The sequence below is a fragment of the Coenobita brevimanus genome, chromosome 110 (assembly GCF_032717465.1).
Source record: "Coenobita brevimanus isolate Jiangsu-jjx chromosome 110, ASM3271746v2, whole genome shotgun sequence".
Lineage (NCBI taxonomy): Eukaryota > Metazoa > Arthropoda > Malacostraca > Decapoda > Coenobitidae > Coenobita > Coenobita brevimanus.
In genome coordinates, this window is record NC_137063.1 from 9,850,766 (window position 1) to 9,868,785 (window position 18,020).

At 40.7% G+C, this 18,020-nt stretch overlaps 1 protein-coding gene across 1 annotated transcript in view; it reads left to right on the forward strand.

Annotated features, from left to right (window-relative positions):
• The window catches only part of Dip-C (dipeptidase C), a 237,422-nt gene that overhangs the window by 115,306 nt on the left and 104,096 nt on the right, over positions 1-18,020 (forward strand). Inside the window, exons 4-5 of the mRNA XM_080286052.1 lie at positions 15,682-15,743; positions 16,317-16,361. Of these exons, the coding sequence (XP_080142178.1) occupies positions 15,682-15,743; positions 16,317-16,361 (107 nt within the window). The remainder of the gene's footprint in view (positions 1-15,681; positions 15,744-16,316; positions 16,362-18,020) is intronic.

An 18,020-nucleotide genomic window follows, 5' to 3' on the forward strand; every position in this document is an offset into this window, starting at 1 on the left:
GATGCCATTCTTCGCCATTTAGCATTTTATAGCAGTAAAGCTGGCATTCATGTGATTAACATTTTCATGTCTTTAATCTTGGAATTTGTGCATTCATAATAATCGTAATAACGTATTTTAATGGATCCTCCATTAAATATCTATCTGTATCTATCTGTTTATCTGTATTGTCTAATGCAATTATTTCTTTTATTTTCGGGTAATGGTAACTTTCCGTATTGTAATTTTGTTCGTCTTAATTTCTAGGCTACTCTCTCTCTCTCTCTCTCTCTCTCTCTTTTAGGGTTAGATTTTGCCTTCATTATCCCCTTCACTAGAGATCGCCCACAATTGCATAAAGATCATCTGGAAATAGCAAGAATGAAAATAAAAGACGTCATCGTAGTGAACAGTTTAATGATATTGTATTTTACTTTAATTTTCATCTGTGTATCAGTATTATTTTGTAGTTCCTGTTTAACCCCCTCAGTCAGGTGACGTTTATATTGATTTATTCTCGCTACTTCAAGACGATTTTATCCATCAAGAACACCTTTTACAGTGACGGGTTCAGATATAATCTAACCCCATAGTTTAAAAATCTTAGGCTAAATAAAATCGTCTGGAGATAGCAAGACTAAGAATAAAAAGTAATTAGAGCGACGACGTTAAAATTTGTGATGCTCGATATACTCTTGCCACAGATAATGGTGATTCCTTCATAATTTTATAACACTTGTAATGCATACGCTTGTTGATTTTTGTTCCTGTCTGTTAGGTATCGTATAGTAATGATAGTGTTTGTTTTCATTTAATATAGTCCTGGTCTTTCATTCCACTTTAATTCCTTCACTGCGAGATGGTTTGCTTGAGTTTAATACAACTGTCTGGAGGCGACAGAAGTAAACTCTCATCAAACCGAAAATATTATACACCGGTATTGTTTCAGAGTCCTTTGTACGAGAGACCTTTTGGGGGTAAATATATACATTTGTTTGGGGTTAGTAAGAATATCTTAGTCAGTCGTATTGGGAAAAAAAAAAAAAAAAAAAGACATTGTTGCAACCCTTCAGCACGAGAGGTGTGGCTGAATAAATGCGTCTGGAAGTAGCAAGGTTACCCTGAAAATAAGATGCCATTCTAGTGAAAGGTTTAATTTACCTCTACTGTATACTTATTATTGAAAACATGAATATCATTCAACGCTTTCAGCATGTGATATATATATATATATATATATATATATATATATATATATATATATATATATATATCAGCAGCAGCCGTTTGAGTATCCACTGCGGAACCGGCCTATCCCGACCGAAGTCGGGACGATACAGCCAATGTATCTCTACCAAGTGGCTTAGGTTGTCTAGTAGAGATTGTATGTAGGGTGAGAAATGCTTGTAAGTGTACTTGTAGTGTTGTAGTGGCTTTGGATGTGTGTGTAGTCTGTGAACCAAGTGTAGTCGGCCCGCGCAAGCCGACTGGGTTTAAGCATGCTTTATAGTAAGCGACACTGGTTCAACCACAGCACCCCTTGTGTCCGTACGGGGCTGGGTGAACACTCCCAAAGTTTATTACCCTGGCGGGGCGCGAACCTTGGCTCACCCGTGTACGAAAACGGACACTCTACCACAGAGGCTCCATATATATATATATATATATATATATATATATATATATATATATATATATATATATATATATATATATTGTAAAAAGAAAATGGAAACAGGACTGGGGGAAGGAGGGAGAGGGGAAGAGGAGAGAAGATAGAGTGAGGGAGGAAAGGGAAGGAATGAACATAAGAATATAAGATGGAATAACTGCAGTAGGCCAGTTGGTCCATGCTAGGCAGCTCCTACAAGAATAACTAAACTACTTAAATGAGATAAGGATAGTAAAGAAGAAGGTTTTCCCTTACCCTCTAAACCTTCCAGCTGAAGCCGGTAGGAAAAAGAAGGAACACCACACAGTACAGAAAACTAGCGTGGACATTTTGTAGTTGAGTTAGAAGAAAAAGAATTATCATAGTGTACCCTGAAAAGAAAAGAAACAGAATGAATTAGTACTAGTTATTAGGTGATTTTTTATATCCAACCCTTACGTGTCATATATTTCTCTAGCTTGTGCTTGAAGCTATCAGTGGAAGAGGCAGGAACTATTTCACTTGATAGCTTATTCCATTCGTCTACTACTCTATTGCCAAACCAAATTTTACCTGTTTACTTACTAAAACGGAGTTTGTCGAGTTTAAAACCATTATTTATGGTTCTATCCTTTATGCTCACATTAAATGTCTTGCAAATATATCCCTTATTTATCCGTATTCCATTCAATCACTTAAACACCTAAGTCTCCCCTCACTGTACGCTTTTCTAGTGAGTAAAGGGAGCGAGGGAGGAGTGATAGTTACGTGTACGTAAACACCATAGCATTAGGGAGAAAGCTGGGTGGTGATGTAACGAGAGAGAAGGGGGGGGCCACGATCAAATTTCTACTATCCCTTTTTATAAAAGCCAGTCTTCCCACTCTCCCCTCCCCTATCTACTGCCACTCCCTTGTTTACCTTCCACCCAAATTCCTCTTCCTTCCCCTCCGCCTCCCTCCCTCCCTCCCCCATCCATTTAAGTGTGTGTGTGTGTGTGTGTGTGTGTGTGTGTGTGTGTGTGTGTGTGTGTGTTCAAAGGTCACCAGACTTTGACAAGCACTTAAATTTCTCTCTCCCTTCCCTTCTCCCTCCCCGTCATAAGTGCTGCGTTTCACCGAGTAACAGAAATAAACTCTCCGATACCAAGGCTAACCTGGCGTCCTTTTATAATGTCACTGGCTTTTACTCATACTTCCTCTTTTGCAAGTGGGCGTATGTGTATAGGGCCTCTGTGTGTGTGTGTGTGTGTGTGTGTGTGTGTGTGTGTGTGTGTGTGTGTGTGTGTGTGTGTGTATTTACCTAGTTATCTAGTTGTGATATACAGGAAATGAGCTACGCTCGTGGGGTCCCGTCTCTGTTTCTCAATAAGTCAAATTCTGCTTTGAAGTCATTTAAGTTTTTAGACTGGACGATCTCTTTGTCCAGGTTATTCCACAGGTCAATACATCTATAAGGAAAACTATATTTCTTGGTATCCTTTAAGCAGCTTGGCTTCTTCGGTTTCATTACGGGTCCTCTTGTTACTCTCTTATCCCATAAAAACAGATCTCTCAATTTTATCTACTCCCATCATGGTCCTGAACACTGCAATCATATCGCCCCTCTCTCTCCTTTCCTCTAGGGAAGGCAAATCCAGCTTTTCCAGCCTTTCTCTGTACGTCAGATCGCCAGACTGGGGACCATCTTAGTTGTTCTTTGTATTCTTTCAATCTTGTTTATATCTTTCTTTTTGTGTAGGGACCACAGTACTGCTGCATTTTCCAACCTGGGGCGGATCATGGCCACTATTAATTTTTTCATCATCTCCTCATCCATGTAATGAAATGCTACTCTTATGTTAGTCAGAAGTTTATACGTCTCTAACTACCTTGTTAATATGTTTTTCAGGAGACAAACTATCCTGGACCAGCACTCCCAAGTCTTTCTCTTCTCTCGCTTTTGTGATTGGTTCATTACCCATCATATAATTCAGTGATGGCCTCTTGGTACTTTTACCCATTTCCAATATTTAACACTTCTTTGCATTGAATTTCATTTCCCATTTCTGGCTCCAATATTGTATCCTATCCAGATCCTCCTGCAGCATTTTACAGTCCTCCTCTGCCTCTACCTGCCTCAGGATCATTGCATCATCAGCAAACAGACTTGCATAACTTCACTCCTTCTACCATATCATTAACGTAAATTGTGTGTGTGTGTGTGTGTGTGTGTGTGTGTGTGTGTGTGTGTGTGTGTATGTGTGTGTGTGTGTGTGTGTGTGTGTGTGTGTGTGTGTGTGTGTGTGTGTGTGTGTGTAATAGGTCAGAAAGGCATATGTTAGTTATATATTCTACAACTGTACTACCGTCCTTAGTAATGTTATCGTCGTTGTATTCACTGTCGTGTATCAGGATTCGTCTCCGTGTTTGGGGAATTGAAGATACCGGTATTATTATTAGTTACAATCAATACCTGCATAATGAATGACCCAACAGACGTCCACGAGCTGCGCGTCCACCATTTTTTTTTTTTTCACTATCATTACTTTTTTATCTCGTTTGCTCCTGTAAATTATTACCAGAAATCGATATGTATACTTGTATATATCAGGGCCGCATAAAAGCTTGTGTCCTTTTGTTCGATTATATATTTTTATAATCTGATGTACACACACACACACACACACACACACACACACACACACACACACACACACACACACACACACACACACACACACACACACAGTCTTACGTTGCCCCATGAGGGGCGTAGGAGCCCGGGGCTTGGCAAGTTGATATATACTGTATATCCCATTGGATTCCAGAGCTGCTGGGCGAGGCACCGTGCTGGGAGGGTACTAGGTGTATCGCCCTCCGCCTATCGGCTCATAGTCGCGAAGCTCATAGGTCCCTACCCGGGGGTTCCCTACTTTATTAAGATATGGACACTGGGCTCCAATGGGATATATATATATATATATATATATATATATATCAGCTGTTTGTGTGTCCACTGCAGGACCGGCCTATCCCGACCGAAGAGGGGACGATACAGCCAATGTATCTCTACCAAGTGGCTTAGGCTGTCTAGTAGAGATTGTATGTATATATATATATATATATATATATATATATATATATATATATATATATATATATATATATAATCAGCTGTTTGTGTGTCCACTGCAGGACCGGCCTATCCCGACCGAAGAGGGGACGATACAGCCAATGTATCTCTACCAAGTGGCTTAGGCTGTCTAGTAGAGATTGTATGTAGGGTGAGAAGTGCTTGTAAGTGTAATTGTAGTGTTGGAGTGGCTTTGGATGTGTGTGTAGTCTGTGAACCAAGTGTAATCGGCCCGCGCAAGCCGACTGAGTGCAAGCATACTTTATAGTATGCAAAACTGGTTCAACCACAGCACCCCTTGTGTCCGCCAATGCAGTACGTGGCCTGAAGAACGTTCCCGAAGTTTATTACCCTGGCGGGGCGCGAACCCTAGTTCTTCTGTGTACGAAAACGCACATTTTACCACTGTACCACAGAGGCGCCATATATATATATATATATATATATATATATATATATATATATATATATATATATATATATATATTACAGGAATGTGTAACCAGGGATTTCATGAAATCCATAGGGAAATCGTGAGATGAGTTTAAATTAGGATGGGTTAATTTAGGCCGCATTTAGGTTAGGCGGAGATAATCTAGGTTAAGTTTAGGTCAGGTTGGGCTAGGTTAGGTTAATTTAGATTAATGCAAAGTTATGTTAAGCGTTCATCTAAATCATCCTAACCTAGCCAAACGTAACGTAAACTTAACCTCGAATATTCCAGCCAAACCTAACCGCAGCCTAAATTAACCCGGAGGATTGGAAGTCAGGTATAATTATTCCCTTGTACAAAGGAAAAGGGGAAAAAGAAGTGTGTGGTAATCATAGGGGCATTTGTCTTCTTAGTATAATAGGAAAAGTGTATGGTAGGATACTTACAGACAGAGTTAGAGAAAGAACAGAGAAATTAGTTGGAGAAGAACAGGGAGGCTTTAGGAAGGGAAGAGGTTGTGTAGATCAGGTATTCATTCTTAGATCTTTAGTGGAAAAGTTTCTAGAGAAGGGAAAGAAGTTCTATGCGGCTTTCATGGATTTGGAGAAAGCATATGACAGGGTGGATAGACAAGGATTGTGGAAAGTGTTAAGAATATATGGAGTAGATGGGAAATTGTTGAATGCTGTGAAGAGTATGTACGATGGTGCGTAGGCTGCAGTGCGTGTGGATGGTGAACTAAGTGAATTTTTCTTTTTGAAAGTTGGTTTGAAACAGGGATGCGTCATGTCTCCATGGTTGTTCAATCTGTACATGGATGGGGTAATAAAAGAGGTACAAGGTAGGGTAGTGGATGTTGGAGTGGCCATGGTGAGAGAGGATAGTGTTTGGAAACTTCCTGTACTGTTGTTTGCAGATGATACTGTGTTGTTGAGTGAAGACGAAGGGGAACTGCAAGGCTTGGTGGATGAGTTTGAGAGAGTGTGTAAGAAACGGAACCTAAAGGTGAATGTAGGGAAAAGTAAAGTGATGGTCTTTGAGAGAGGTGTAGTTAGTGAATGTACAGCGAGGTTAGATGGTGAGGAATTGGAAAATGTGAGTACGTTTAAGTATTTGGGTAGTGTGATGAGTAAGGATGGAGGTTTGGAGGGTGAAGTGCTTGAAAGGGTACAGCAGGGAAGAAAGGTTGCTGGTTCCTTGAAAGCAGTGATAAGAAACAGGGAAGTGAGCATGGAAGTGAAAAAGTTACTACATGACAGTATTGTGATACCAACTCTAACGTACGGAAGTGAAGCTTGGACATTGTTGGAAGGACACAAGTCAAGAGTGAGAGCAGTGGAAATGAGTTATTTAAGAGGAGCCTGTGGAGTCACATGGAGAGACAGGCTGACGAATGAGGATATAAAGGAGCGTTGTGGTGTGGATGTGGATGTGATAGGAAGCGTTATGAGGAACACACTGAGGTGGTTTGGCCATGTGGAGAGGATGGAGGGTGAAAGACTGACGAAGAGAGTGTATGTGAGTGAGGTGGAGGGGGGAAGAGGAAGGGGGAGGCCGAGGATGAGATGGAGGGATGGGGTGGAGAGGTATATGAGAGAGGGAGATGTGAGTTGGGAGCAGGGCAGTGAAATGGCGGGGGACAGGGCGACTTGGAGGCGATTTGTTTATGGCCACCCCAAACGGGATTGAGGCGTCTGGCAATAGATAGATAGATAGATTAAATAACCCATCCTAATTTAAACTCATTTCACGATTTCTCCGGGTTTTTCATGAAATCACTGGTTACACTAATTTCCTGTAATATATATATATATATATATATATATATGTGTGTGTATGTGTGTGTGTGTGTGTGTGTGTGTGTGTGAGTAATTTCCTGTGGTACCCCATGGGATGCATAGGGCCTCGATGAACTCTCCGTCAATATTTATCTCTTTCCATCTCCTTCAGGTCCCACTAACACTCCTCTTCTACTTCTCTTTTCATTGTCCTCAGCCAGGTCTCCCACAGCCTACCTCTTCCTCTTCTTCCTCTAGCAGTCCACTCTGACACATCCTGTATTTAACTGCCTTCTTTTCAATATATGTGCCCCAGCCATTTCCAGCGAGACAGTGTCACATATTCATCAACTGGTTCATCTCTCGTATTATCCCTTAGTCTTTCAATTGTACCTCTGTCTTGTCACTTTACCTCAAGAATCCTTCTCAATATTTATTCTCAAATCCTAATACTTTCTGATCTGTTGCAGTTGTACTGTACCATGACTCATGCCCATAAATTATAATTGGTCTAAGCATGGACTTGTAAAATTTTACTTTAGTATGTACCGAAAACATATTATTATTCTAAATAGATTTCAGCATTCCAACAGCTCGCCAAGCCTGTCTAATCCTATCCTCAATTTCATTGTTTAATGAGTTTAGATGATACAATGGTTCCCAGCTATTTAAAATTTTCCACATTTTCACCACATTATTCCCAATTACACAATCGATTTGATTCTCCACATTCATATTAATAATTTCAGTCTTTCCACAATTTATTACCAATCCCACTTTTTCTCCTTCCTCCACCAGACAATCAAGCACCTTCTGCATCTCGTAAATACTTCCGCAAATCAGTACAATATCATCAGCATAGTCCAAATCCATCAGCCTCTCTCTTTTTTTTTTTTTTTTTTTTTTTTTTTTTTTTCCCTGCACCTGTCCTCCTCACGACCTTTCTCATAACATAATCCATAACCAAAACAAACACCAAAGGCGAAAGAACTCCTTGAATCACTCCTGACCTCTGATCAAATGGATCACTCAAAGAACCACCCACCATTACCTTACAAAAGTACCTTCATGCGGGCTTCTAATAATATTTACAAACCTTTCTGGTATACCATAGAATCTCATAATTTTCAACATAGCTCCACGTGAAACACTATCAAACGCCTTTTCAAAATCCACAAAACACATACTAAGTGCTATTTTCATCTTATTAGTTTGTTGCATTAGATGCCTTACAATAAAAATCTGATCATTACAACCTCGACCCTTTCTAAATTCCGCTCGTTCTTTTCTTAAAATTATATCAGTTACTGGCTCTATTCTGTTCAACAAGATTTTGGAAGAGACTTTTGCAACTACTGGTGTCAAAGTTATCCCCCTCCAATTTCCACACACACTTAAATCTCCCTTTTTTGTTTTTTTAAAAATCACTCCATTTTTTTCACTCTTCTGGAATTCCAACATTATCCCAAGCCACATTAAAAAGTTTCAAAAGTGCATTCATCAGTTCATCATTTTCCACCTTAAGCATTTCAGGAAATATTCCATCCTCTCCTGGGGTCTTAAAATTCTTTAATTCCTTTATAGATTTTGCTTCCTCTTCCAGTGTTATATCCCATGTTTCTACGAGTATCTGCAAATCTCTCTCCCTCTGGCAAAACATCTTCTTCAGCTGGGATTGGTCTATTTAGAACAGATTCAAAATGCACTTACCACCTTCCTTTTATATCCAGATCTTTAGTCATCAAGTTACCATTTCTATCGTGCAGGTATTTCCTTCCTTCTCTTTTCAGTCCCAGTTAACTTCTTTATGGCCTGATACGCAGCTCTTGTGCTCTGACCGTCATTTTTACTTAATTTCTGTATCTGTTGCCTTTTCATCATATAGCCTCCTCTTATCACGTCCAACGAGTCTTTTTACTTCAGAATGTAAACCTCAGTACTTTGCTCTAAGTACTTCAACTGCCTGGTCATCAACATGTTGTTCTTCACTTCTTAGCTTCGCCTCTTTCCTTTTCTGAATTGCATTCCATGTTTCATCTGACATCCACTTTTTCCTTCTCGCTTTTCCCTTTTTCTTAATAGTAACCTTAGCACTCTCATGCAAAACCTCTTTTACCTCTCTCCACATTTGATTACCGTACTATCATTGTCTTCAGATTCTATCAACGTCTGAAGGACTAGAAACCTGATCCTACATTCCCACCGAAACTTTTCCTTCGTGTTCTCATCATTTCTCAGCTCATCAAAATCATATTTATTTCCTCCTGTATAATTACCATTAACGTTTCTCTTAAGTTTTATTTTAATCTTTGACACAAGTTGATGATCACTACCTATATCTGCCCTTCCTCCTTAGGCAAACATCTTGCAAATAACTCCTATGCCATCTGCTAATTGCAATGTGATCAGTCTGATTACAATGTTTACCACATGTGAAATCCAAGTAGTTTTATGTATTTTTCTATGCTCAAAGATAGTTCCACCAATCATAAGGTCATTTTCCAAACAAAAACTTCCAAATCGCACCCCATTTTCGTTTCTTTACCACCACCCTCCTTACCCATACAATCATCAAAGCCATCCCTACTACTACCAACAATCGCATTAAAATCATCAGTGCAAACTAACACATCATATTTTGCCACTTTATTCACTACATCCTGCAGCTTCTTATAGAAGCCATCCTTCATTTAATCAGAAGCCTCATTTGTCGGAGCGTACCCTACCACCATACTGATATTACCATGGTCAGGTTTTATACGAGCATAAAGCAAGTGCTCAATCGGTAGAGAGGTGGCCTGCGGTCCTGCCGGACCCGGGTTCAAATTCGCGCTGGGGCAGGGAACAGTTTAGGGATTTGAATTTCATGTAAAGCAGACTTTACCGATCTACCAGAAGACCCGCCGACATGTAAAAACACCCACGCTAATACCAATACACCAGTCCTGTATGAGACAGCTCTAGCATGTATTCAATATGGACGGTGGGTGTTAGCGCCCAAATGGTGACATGTACAGGTGTATGGTATACAGGAGGACTACTGTGCTTTGGGAGCAGGCCGTGAAGCCTATGTCCAGAGTGGAACACACACACACACACACACACACACACACACACACACACACACACACACACACACACACACACACACACACACACACACACACACACACACACACACACACACACACACACACACACACACACACACACACACACACAAAGGCTCAAACTTACATAGTGCCTTGCAAGCATCTCTACTTAACAGTAAGCCTACTCCTTTGTAATGATTTCCATCACTCCTACCAGAAACCAACAAAGTAATACCATCTTCCAAATTCATTTTATCAGCTCCAATCAACCGCGTTTCTGTAAGAGCATAAATATCTATAGTGTATTCCTTGAACACTGAAATAAGTTCTTCCGTTTTACCAGCCTGATATATATATATATATATATATATATATATATATATATATATATATATATATACACATCCATCCATCCATCCAAGCCTACGTTGCCCCATGAGGAGCGTAGAGGCCCTGGGCTAGGCAAGTTGATCCTGACATTTAAGATGAGAGTGACCAGCCTCACTCATCCCTGAGTGGCATTGCGTGAGCAATAAACCCCAACCATCCCTTGGATATAAACCTTCACTGGCTCAATCCGATTGGAGTGCCTTAATTACCCACTAAACCACCAGGCACGATAATTTGGTTATATGGTTAGCACCCAGCATAGTGAATGGTTTCCTGGTGTACAGGAAACCATTTGGCTTGTCACTCAGCGTAGAGTTACCCACAGGCAGAACGACGAGGAAAGAATGAAGGAAAGAAAGACAAAAGAGGGAGTGTAAAGTCACTCATAGGTAGAAGGACGAGGAAAGAAAGAAGAGAGTGGAAGGAAAGAAGGATGGAGAAGAGGAAAGGGCAGATACCCGAGAGCAGCACTACATCAGGTGAGTGGATGGTGAGTGCCCCAACCTACCCCAATATATATATATATATATATATATATATATATATATATATATATATATATATATATATGTATATATATATATATATATATATATATATATATATGTATATATATATATATATATATATATATATATATATATATATATATATATATATATATATATATATATATATACCTCCTGTGGCCGGTGGGGGGGGGGACAATCTGGCCGCACTATGGGGTGGTACTGCTACTCTGCGGCCAGGTTGTGTTAGGAAGAATACTGCCACCGTATTCCCTGCGTGTCGTAAAAGGCGACTAAAAGGGGCGGGGTGAGGGGACTAGGGACCCCCTCCTCTGTTTTCTAGTTCCTAAAAAGAGACAGGCCAGAGAAAGCGATGGGGGATTGAGTTATCCCCGTACCCTGAAGATTGGGTCTATGAATGTGCGGGGATGTAGTACGATTGAGGCTAAAAGGGAGGAGATTGGGAGAATGTTTGTGAGAAGAAAGTTGGATGAGGTAGCTTTGAAGGAAACGAAGATGAAAGGGAAGGATGTGTCTACAGTATGTTTGGAAGTGTGAATGGAAGATTGTCAGGTGTTGACAGAGGAAGGGCAGGAGAAGGTGTGGCCTTATTAGTGTGTCCGGAAGTACAGCAGTGTGTGATTGAATGGAAGGAGGTGTCATCGAGACTGATGTGGGTGAAAGCGAAATTTGAACATGAGTTGTGGGTGTTTGTGAGTGCATATGGGCCTGGTAGTGAAAGGGATGAAGAAGAGAGGGAGTCTTTCTGGAATGATGTTGATGAGTGTCTGCAGAATTTTGGAGCGAATGTAAATGTGGTAATGATGGGAGATCTGAATGCTAGAGTGGGAAATGTAGCAGTTGAAGGTGTAGTTGGTATGCGTGGTGTGCCTGGAAGAAATGAAAATGGGGAACGAATGATAGCGATGTGTGTTGAGCGAGAGATGGTGATTGGAAATACGCTGTTTGAGAAGAAAGATATTTATAAGTATACATGGGTGAGACAGGAGGGTGGAAGGGTTGTTGATAGAGCTTTGATGGACTATGTGGTTGTGTCTAGGAATGTAATAGGAAGATTGTTGGATGTGAGAGTTCTGAGAGGGGAGGGTGGAGGTATGTCTGACCACTACCTGGTGGGGGAAAGTTATGAGTAGGTAAGAGATGGGTGAGAGCTAGGAGGGTTAGGTGTGGCTGGGAGGTTTTGAAAGTGAGTGAGTTGGATAAAAGAGAGAAAAAGATAGAGTATCAGAAGAAATTGAAAGATGAGTGGAGCGCAGTGAAAGATCGGGAAAATGGCATTGTGGAGGAGGAATGGCAGTTGTTTAAGAGTGCTGTGGTGGGGCATGCAGAAGAGGTGTGTGGTGTGAGACGTGTGGGTGGTGGTGTAAGATAAGGAAGTGAATGGTGGTGCGAGGAAATAAGTATGGCTGTGGCTGAGAAGAGATGTGCGTATGAAGTGTGGCTGCAGAGGAGGGATGAGATGTCATATGAAAGGTATAAGGAAAAGAGGAATAGGGCGAGAAGGGCTGTGCATGATGCTAAAGTGGCAGCAGATGAGAGATGGGGTAGGCAGCTGACAGAGAATTTTCAACAGAATAAGAAAATGTTTTGGAAGGAGGTGAAAAGGGTGCGAAAGGGAGAGTCTGGGAAGGAAGAACGAGTAAAAGCAGAGGATGGAAGGATGTTAATTGAGATGGATGCAGTAAGGAAGAGATGGGCAGAGTATTTTGAAAGATTGTTAAATGTAGAGGAGGAAAGGGTGGCTGAGATTGTGGCGGATGGCAGGGTGCAAGGAATAAATGTGTTGGGAGAGTTGAATGATTCTTTGATCACGAAGGAGGAAGTGGAGAAGGCAGTAAAGGAGATGAAAACAGGGAAAGCTGCAGGTATGGATGGGTGTGCTGTGGAATGCCTGAAGGGTGGTGGTGTGACTATTGTTGACTGGTTAGTAAGATTGTTGAATGTGTGCTTTGTGAAAGGTATGGTGCCAATTGACTGGGCAAGTGCTTGTGCGGTCCCGTTGTATAAAGACAAGAGTGATAAGTATGAATGTACTAGCTTTAGCGGTATAAGTGTGTTGAGTGTTGTAGGTCAGGTGTATGGTAGAGTGTTAATTATGAGAGTTAGAGAGGGTACAGAGGGAGTGATTGGTGATGAGCAGTGTGGCTTTAGGAGAGGGAGGGGATGCGTGGATCAGGTGTTTGCTGTGAGACAAGTGTGTGAAAAGTATTTAACGAAAGGCAGGGATGTGTTTTGGGCATTTATGGATTTAGAGAAAGCGTATGATAGAATTGATAGAGAGGCTTTGTGGACTGTTTTAAGATTGTATGGACTTGATGGTAGGTTACTAAAAAGGGTGAAAAGTTTTTATGTAAATAGTAGAGCGTGTGTAAGAGTGGGAAAAGCTGTGAGTGATTGCTTTCCCATGAGAGTGGGGCTGCGACAGGGATGTGTGATGTCGCCTTGGTTGTTTAATATCTACATGGATGGTGTTGTAAAGGAGGTGAATGCAAGAGTTTTAGGTGGAGGTCTGAGTCTGGTGAATGTTGATGGTGGGGAGTGGAACCTGAAGCAGCTGCTGTTTGCAGATGATACTGCACTGGTGGCTGATTCAGAGGAGAGATTGAGACAGTTGGTAGAGGAGTTTGGAAGGGTGTGTGAAAGGAGGAAATTGAAAGTAAATGAGAATAAGAGTAAAGTGACGAAGTGTACGAGGTTGGTAGATGGTAGGGGGATGAATATAGTTTTGAATGGCGAGTTGCTTGAGGAGGTACAGTGTTTTAAATATCTAGGGTCACATGTTGCTGTGGACGGAAGAATAGATGCAGAAGTGAAGTTTAGAATAAATGAAGTAGGAAAGGTGCTGGGAGGAATGAAAAAAGTGATTAGATGTCGTTCGCTTAGAATGGATGTAAAGAGAAGGCTGTATGAGGGTGTTGTGGTACCGACTGTGTTATATGGGGCTGAAACATGGAATATGGGTGTAGCAGAGAGGAAAAGTTTGAATATAATGGAGATGAGGTGTCAGAGGAGTATGTGTGGAGTGACGCGTATGGATCGAGTGCGAAATGATGAAGTGCAAAGGAGAACTGGAGTTGTTCGGGAGATGGCTGGTAGAGTTGGGCAGAGGGTGTTGCGATGGTTTGGGCATATGGGGAGAATGAATAATGAGCGATTGGTGAAAAAGATAACTAGATCTGATGTGAGAGGTTTAAGGCTGAGAGGAAGACCACGACTAGGATGGATGGACAGTGTGAAGAGAGCGCTGGATGTGAGAGGGATGTCTGTTGAGCAAGGAAGAGTGGCTGTGCGTGACAGAAATAAATGGAGAGAAATTGTGAATGAGTAAGTGATGACGCAGCCATGAGGGGATATTCTCCCGCATTTGGTGTGATCAGCTAGTCAGGTCAGGTGCGGGTAAGGGGATGGGTCTTTTATGATGTGGCAGGGGTAAACCAGTTCTGCTGTCGGGCCCTGCTGCGGATGTTACTGATTGCATTGCGTAGTTGACCCTTGTGTGGTGTGGTGCGGTGAGGATCTGTCCGTTCTCCCCTTTGGGGCTAAGATGCGAATGAAAGTGTTTGAATGGATGAGTAGATGGGAAGTGTGTCGTCCTGTCTCGGCTACCTCCCTTTCCTTGGAGGAAGCAGCCTTGGTATATATATATATATATATATATATATATATATATATATATATATAGTTATGATGTGGCAGGGGTAAACCAGTTCTGCTGTCGGGCCCTGCTGCGGATGTTACTGATTGCATTGCGCAGTTGACCCTTGCCCGGTGTGGTGCGGTGAGGATCTGTCCGTTCTCCCCTTTGGGGCTAAGATGCGAATGACTGTGTTTGAATGGATGAGTAAATGGAGAGTGTGTCGTCCTGTCTCGGCTACCTCCCTTTCCTTGGGGGAAGCAGCCTAGGTGTATATATATATATATATATATATATATATATATATATATATATATATATATATATATACATACATACTGTACACTGGAGGTGCTTGGTTTTGTATTCATTAACACTTTCATCATTCGAGGTGTGGCCTAAGATGAATAAAATCATATGGTTTTTTAATTCAAATGAAAAATACGTCACGGGTTGTAGGGGTTGTGTTAGAACGACTATACCCATTTCACATTAACCTGGCCTAGATTTTCGTCCTTTTGCAGTTTATTTCACATAGGTCAGTGGTAGAAAAAGACTTACTGTGGCCCTACATCCTTTCCACAGCACGTCTTTGTTTATAGCATGATGTTTTGGTATTAGTCGATTGCTACAAGTCAGCACTTAAGATGGAGAGATGACAGTTTTAGGCCAAGTTAGAGTAAAAAGAGTATGATCATGACACCTCGTACGCATGACCATCTTTATACAAAATATTGTTGTCGTTGATTTGTTAGGATTACCTATGAGTGTGGTTGTTAGTATTCAGTTGATTGTCCTGGTGCTGGAGACTGACGCCTTCTTGCGGTGGCACAGATATAACTGGTTGGCTCCTCGGCCTGATTATGCAGACATCTATCAACTTGCTCCCTGTTCTCGAAAGGATGGTGGACTGCCGGAAGAGGACAACTCTTAATTCAGCCTACAGTCTGTCGGGTTCACGTTCAGCTGAGCCTGGGTTTGCAGTTAACACTACCTGTAACTACTGTTTCTGATGAATGTATAACGTTGTATATATGGTTGTTGTTTGTCAGTGTTTTTTATAATTGTTATTTGTTCCAGCGTGGCATCAACACGGACAGCGGCAAGACCACCCTGGAGGCGGGCTTTGACGGCATCGGCCGGTGAGTAGACTTGTAGAGAAACGCACTATACAGCACTAAATAAGCCATAACAAATACGCCTTCAGAAATATAACTAGTAGGCACATTTTGACAAGAAATGGAATACTGATTAAGATAATAAGGAATGTCATTGCAAATGAGTTCACTTAAAAACAATCGTCATTGCAGGGAACATACAAAATGCCATGTGCATGTGAGGTTAATTGTATTTTATTCCAGTGCATCTTACGCCACTTAATAAATCGTCTGTTCTTTATACTTATATCAGTCACAGGGTTTGTAATTCTCCAAATACTTAAATAAAGTAGTTTCCGTAGTTTCTTGCCACTGGTGTCAGACAGTAGGCCGTTTTGTATCAAACCATTGCTGACCCCCTGTTTGGTGTATTTTGTTTATACACAGCAGCAATTTTTTCATACTTTTTTACACGAAAAAAATACCATGTTTGAAGTATGAAGTGTAATCTATACATCAGTTGTATTTAAATTTGTTCCTGTTTTCCTGCCGTGATATGTTGTGTACTGTAGTGGGATCCTGAATAACTGATTTTTTTTTTTTTTTTTTTTTTTTTAGGTTTCAAGTAAACAACGCGATTCTTCATGATGAAATGGCAGAATGGTAAGTATTTTAAGTCTTTCAGTCCGACGACGTATTGTACATATTTTTTTTCCAGCTTTCTCCACACGGTTTTATTCAGTTTGAGAAAGTGTCTCTGCAGTTAAAGAGATAATGAAAGTTTTACTTAACTCCAGTTCGAAAACTCTCTCCTAAATTGAATGAAATCGTGTGGCAGTGTCAAGAATAATAGAAGATTCGTCATGGGTTTGAAGAGTATAGCTGTGAAGTATTCTTGATGTGCGCTGATTATACAGTACTCTGTTCACTTGGCCTAAAATTGCTGTCTCTCCATCTTTAATGTTGAATTATAGCAAGGGATTAAAACTAGAATATGGTGCTAGTCATGAAGAAGTGTTGGAAAGGATTTCAAGCCATGGCACTGTCATTTTCTCCCACTGAGGTGCGTGAAATAAAGAAAAGGACAAATCTGGGCCAGGTTAAAGTGAATAAACCATAAAGCACGGTGAATAGCCTATGATTTGACTGCGAAGTTGTAGGCTTATGTCGCTTGCCTAAATAAAATGGTCTTGATAACCAGAATAAAATTCCCAAATTTACCACAGCAATTAGAAAGGTTAATAGAGATTAGTTTTAACTTTCAGAGAAATTTAACTTTTTCCTTGGGAGTGGATTCCTTTAGCTCTCTGAAGTACTGTAGGGTCGGCCAGAATAATAGCCCAAGTCTTAACCAGGGAAGGTTTTTTTTTTTTTTTTTTTTTTTTTTTTTTTGTACAGTATATTCCTCATTCAGTACAAGGACCTTTGCTTGGACGGTTTTGTGTTTACGTAAGGAATGGCCACAGCATTTCTTTAAAACCATTTTTGTAGATTTTGTATCAAGTAAAAACAACACTGTAAGGACCACTGAAATTGTTTGAAAAAGCTATGTTGAACATAAACTAAATTGGACTAAAACAGTAAAAGGTGATATAATTATGAAAATAGGACAAAGGGTGAGAATATCTTGACAAACAGGAGGTGGATAAAATATTCACACAAATTCATAATTATACAGTAAGAGGCCTAGGTGACAAATAAAAATAAATGTTCTAGAAGTATTTGGTATCACACTGGCACCGTGGGTGTGGTTTCGTGTTAGCTGGCTGATTAACGATTTAGAGAGGGTACAGTACCATAGCAGATACAGGGATGCACCTCACAATGATAGGGTTTCACAGGGATGGGTCTAGAGTTTGTTGATGGGGGGTGAGATTATTTTTTCTTTTTTACCCATTTACGGCAATCATATACAGTATTTAAAAGATAATAGTTATAGAACTATACATTATCACAATTTATTATGTAGCCAAAAACGAGAAATTTTAATAATTGATTAAAATTCATACGTTTGTTTTTAATTCTGTAAACTTCTGCAGTAATAAACTGCTACATTAAAGTTGGGTCCCCTCCTCCCCTTACCCGTGGATCTGCCACTGTTAATATAATCCTCCCAAATTATACAGATTTTTCTCTTTTCGGGGATTTTGCATCACTGCATTTAGCCCATGCTCGTAACCATCTTGAGGCAGACGAGGCAGCCGCCTCGGCCCTCGTCTGGCATCTCCTCTCCCCGTCCCCTGTTTTAGCAGCCTGCTCAATCCACCCCTACCCTAAAGTCCAGGGACTTGTTCTGATCACGTTCATAACTTTAAACTGATC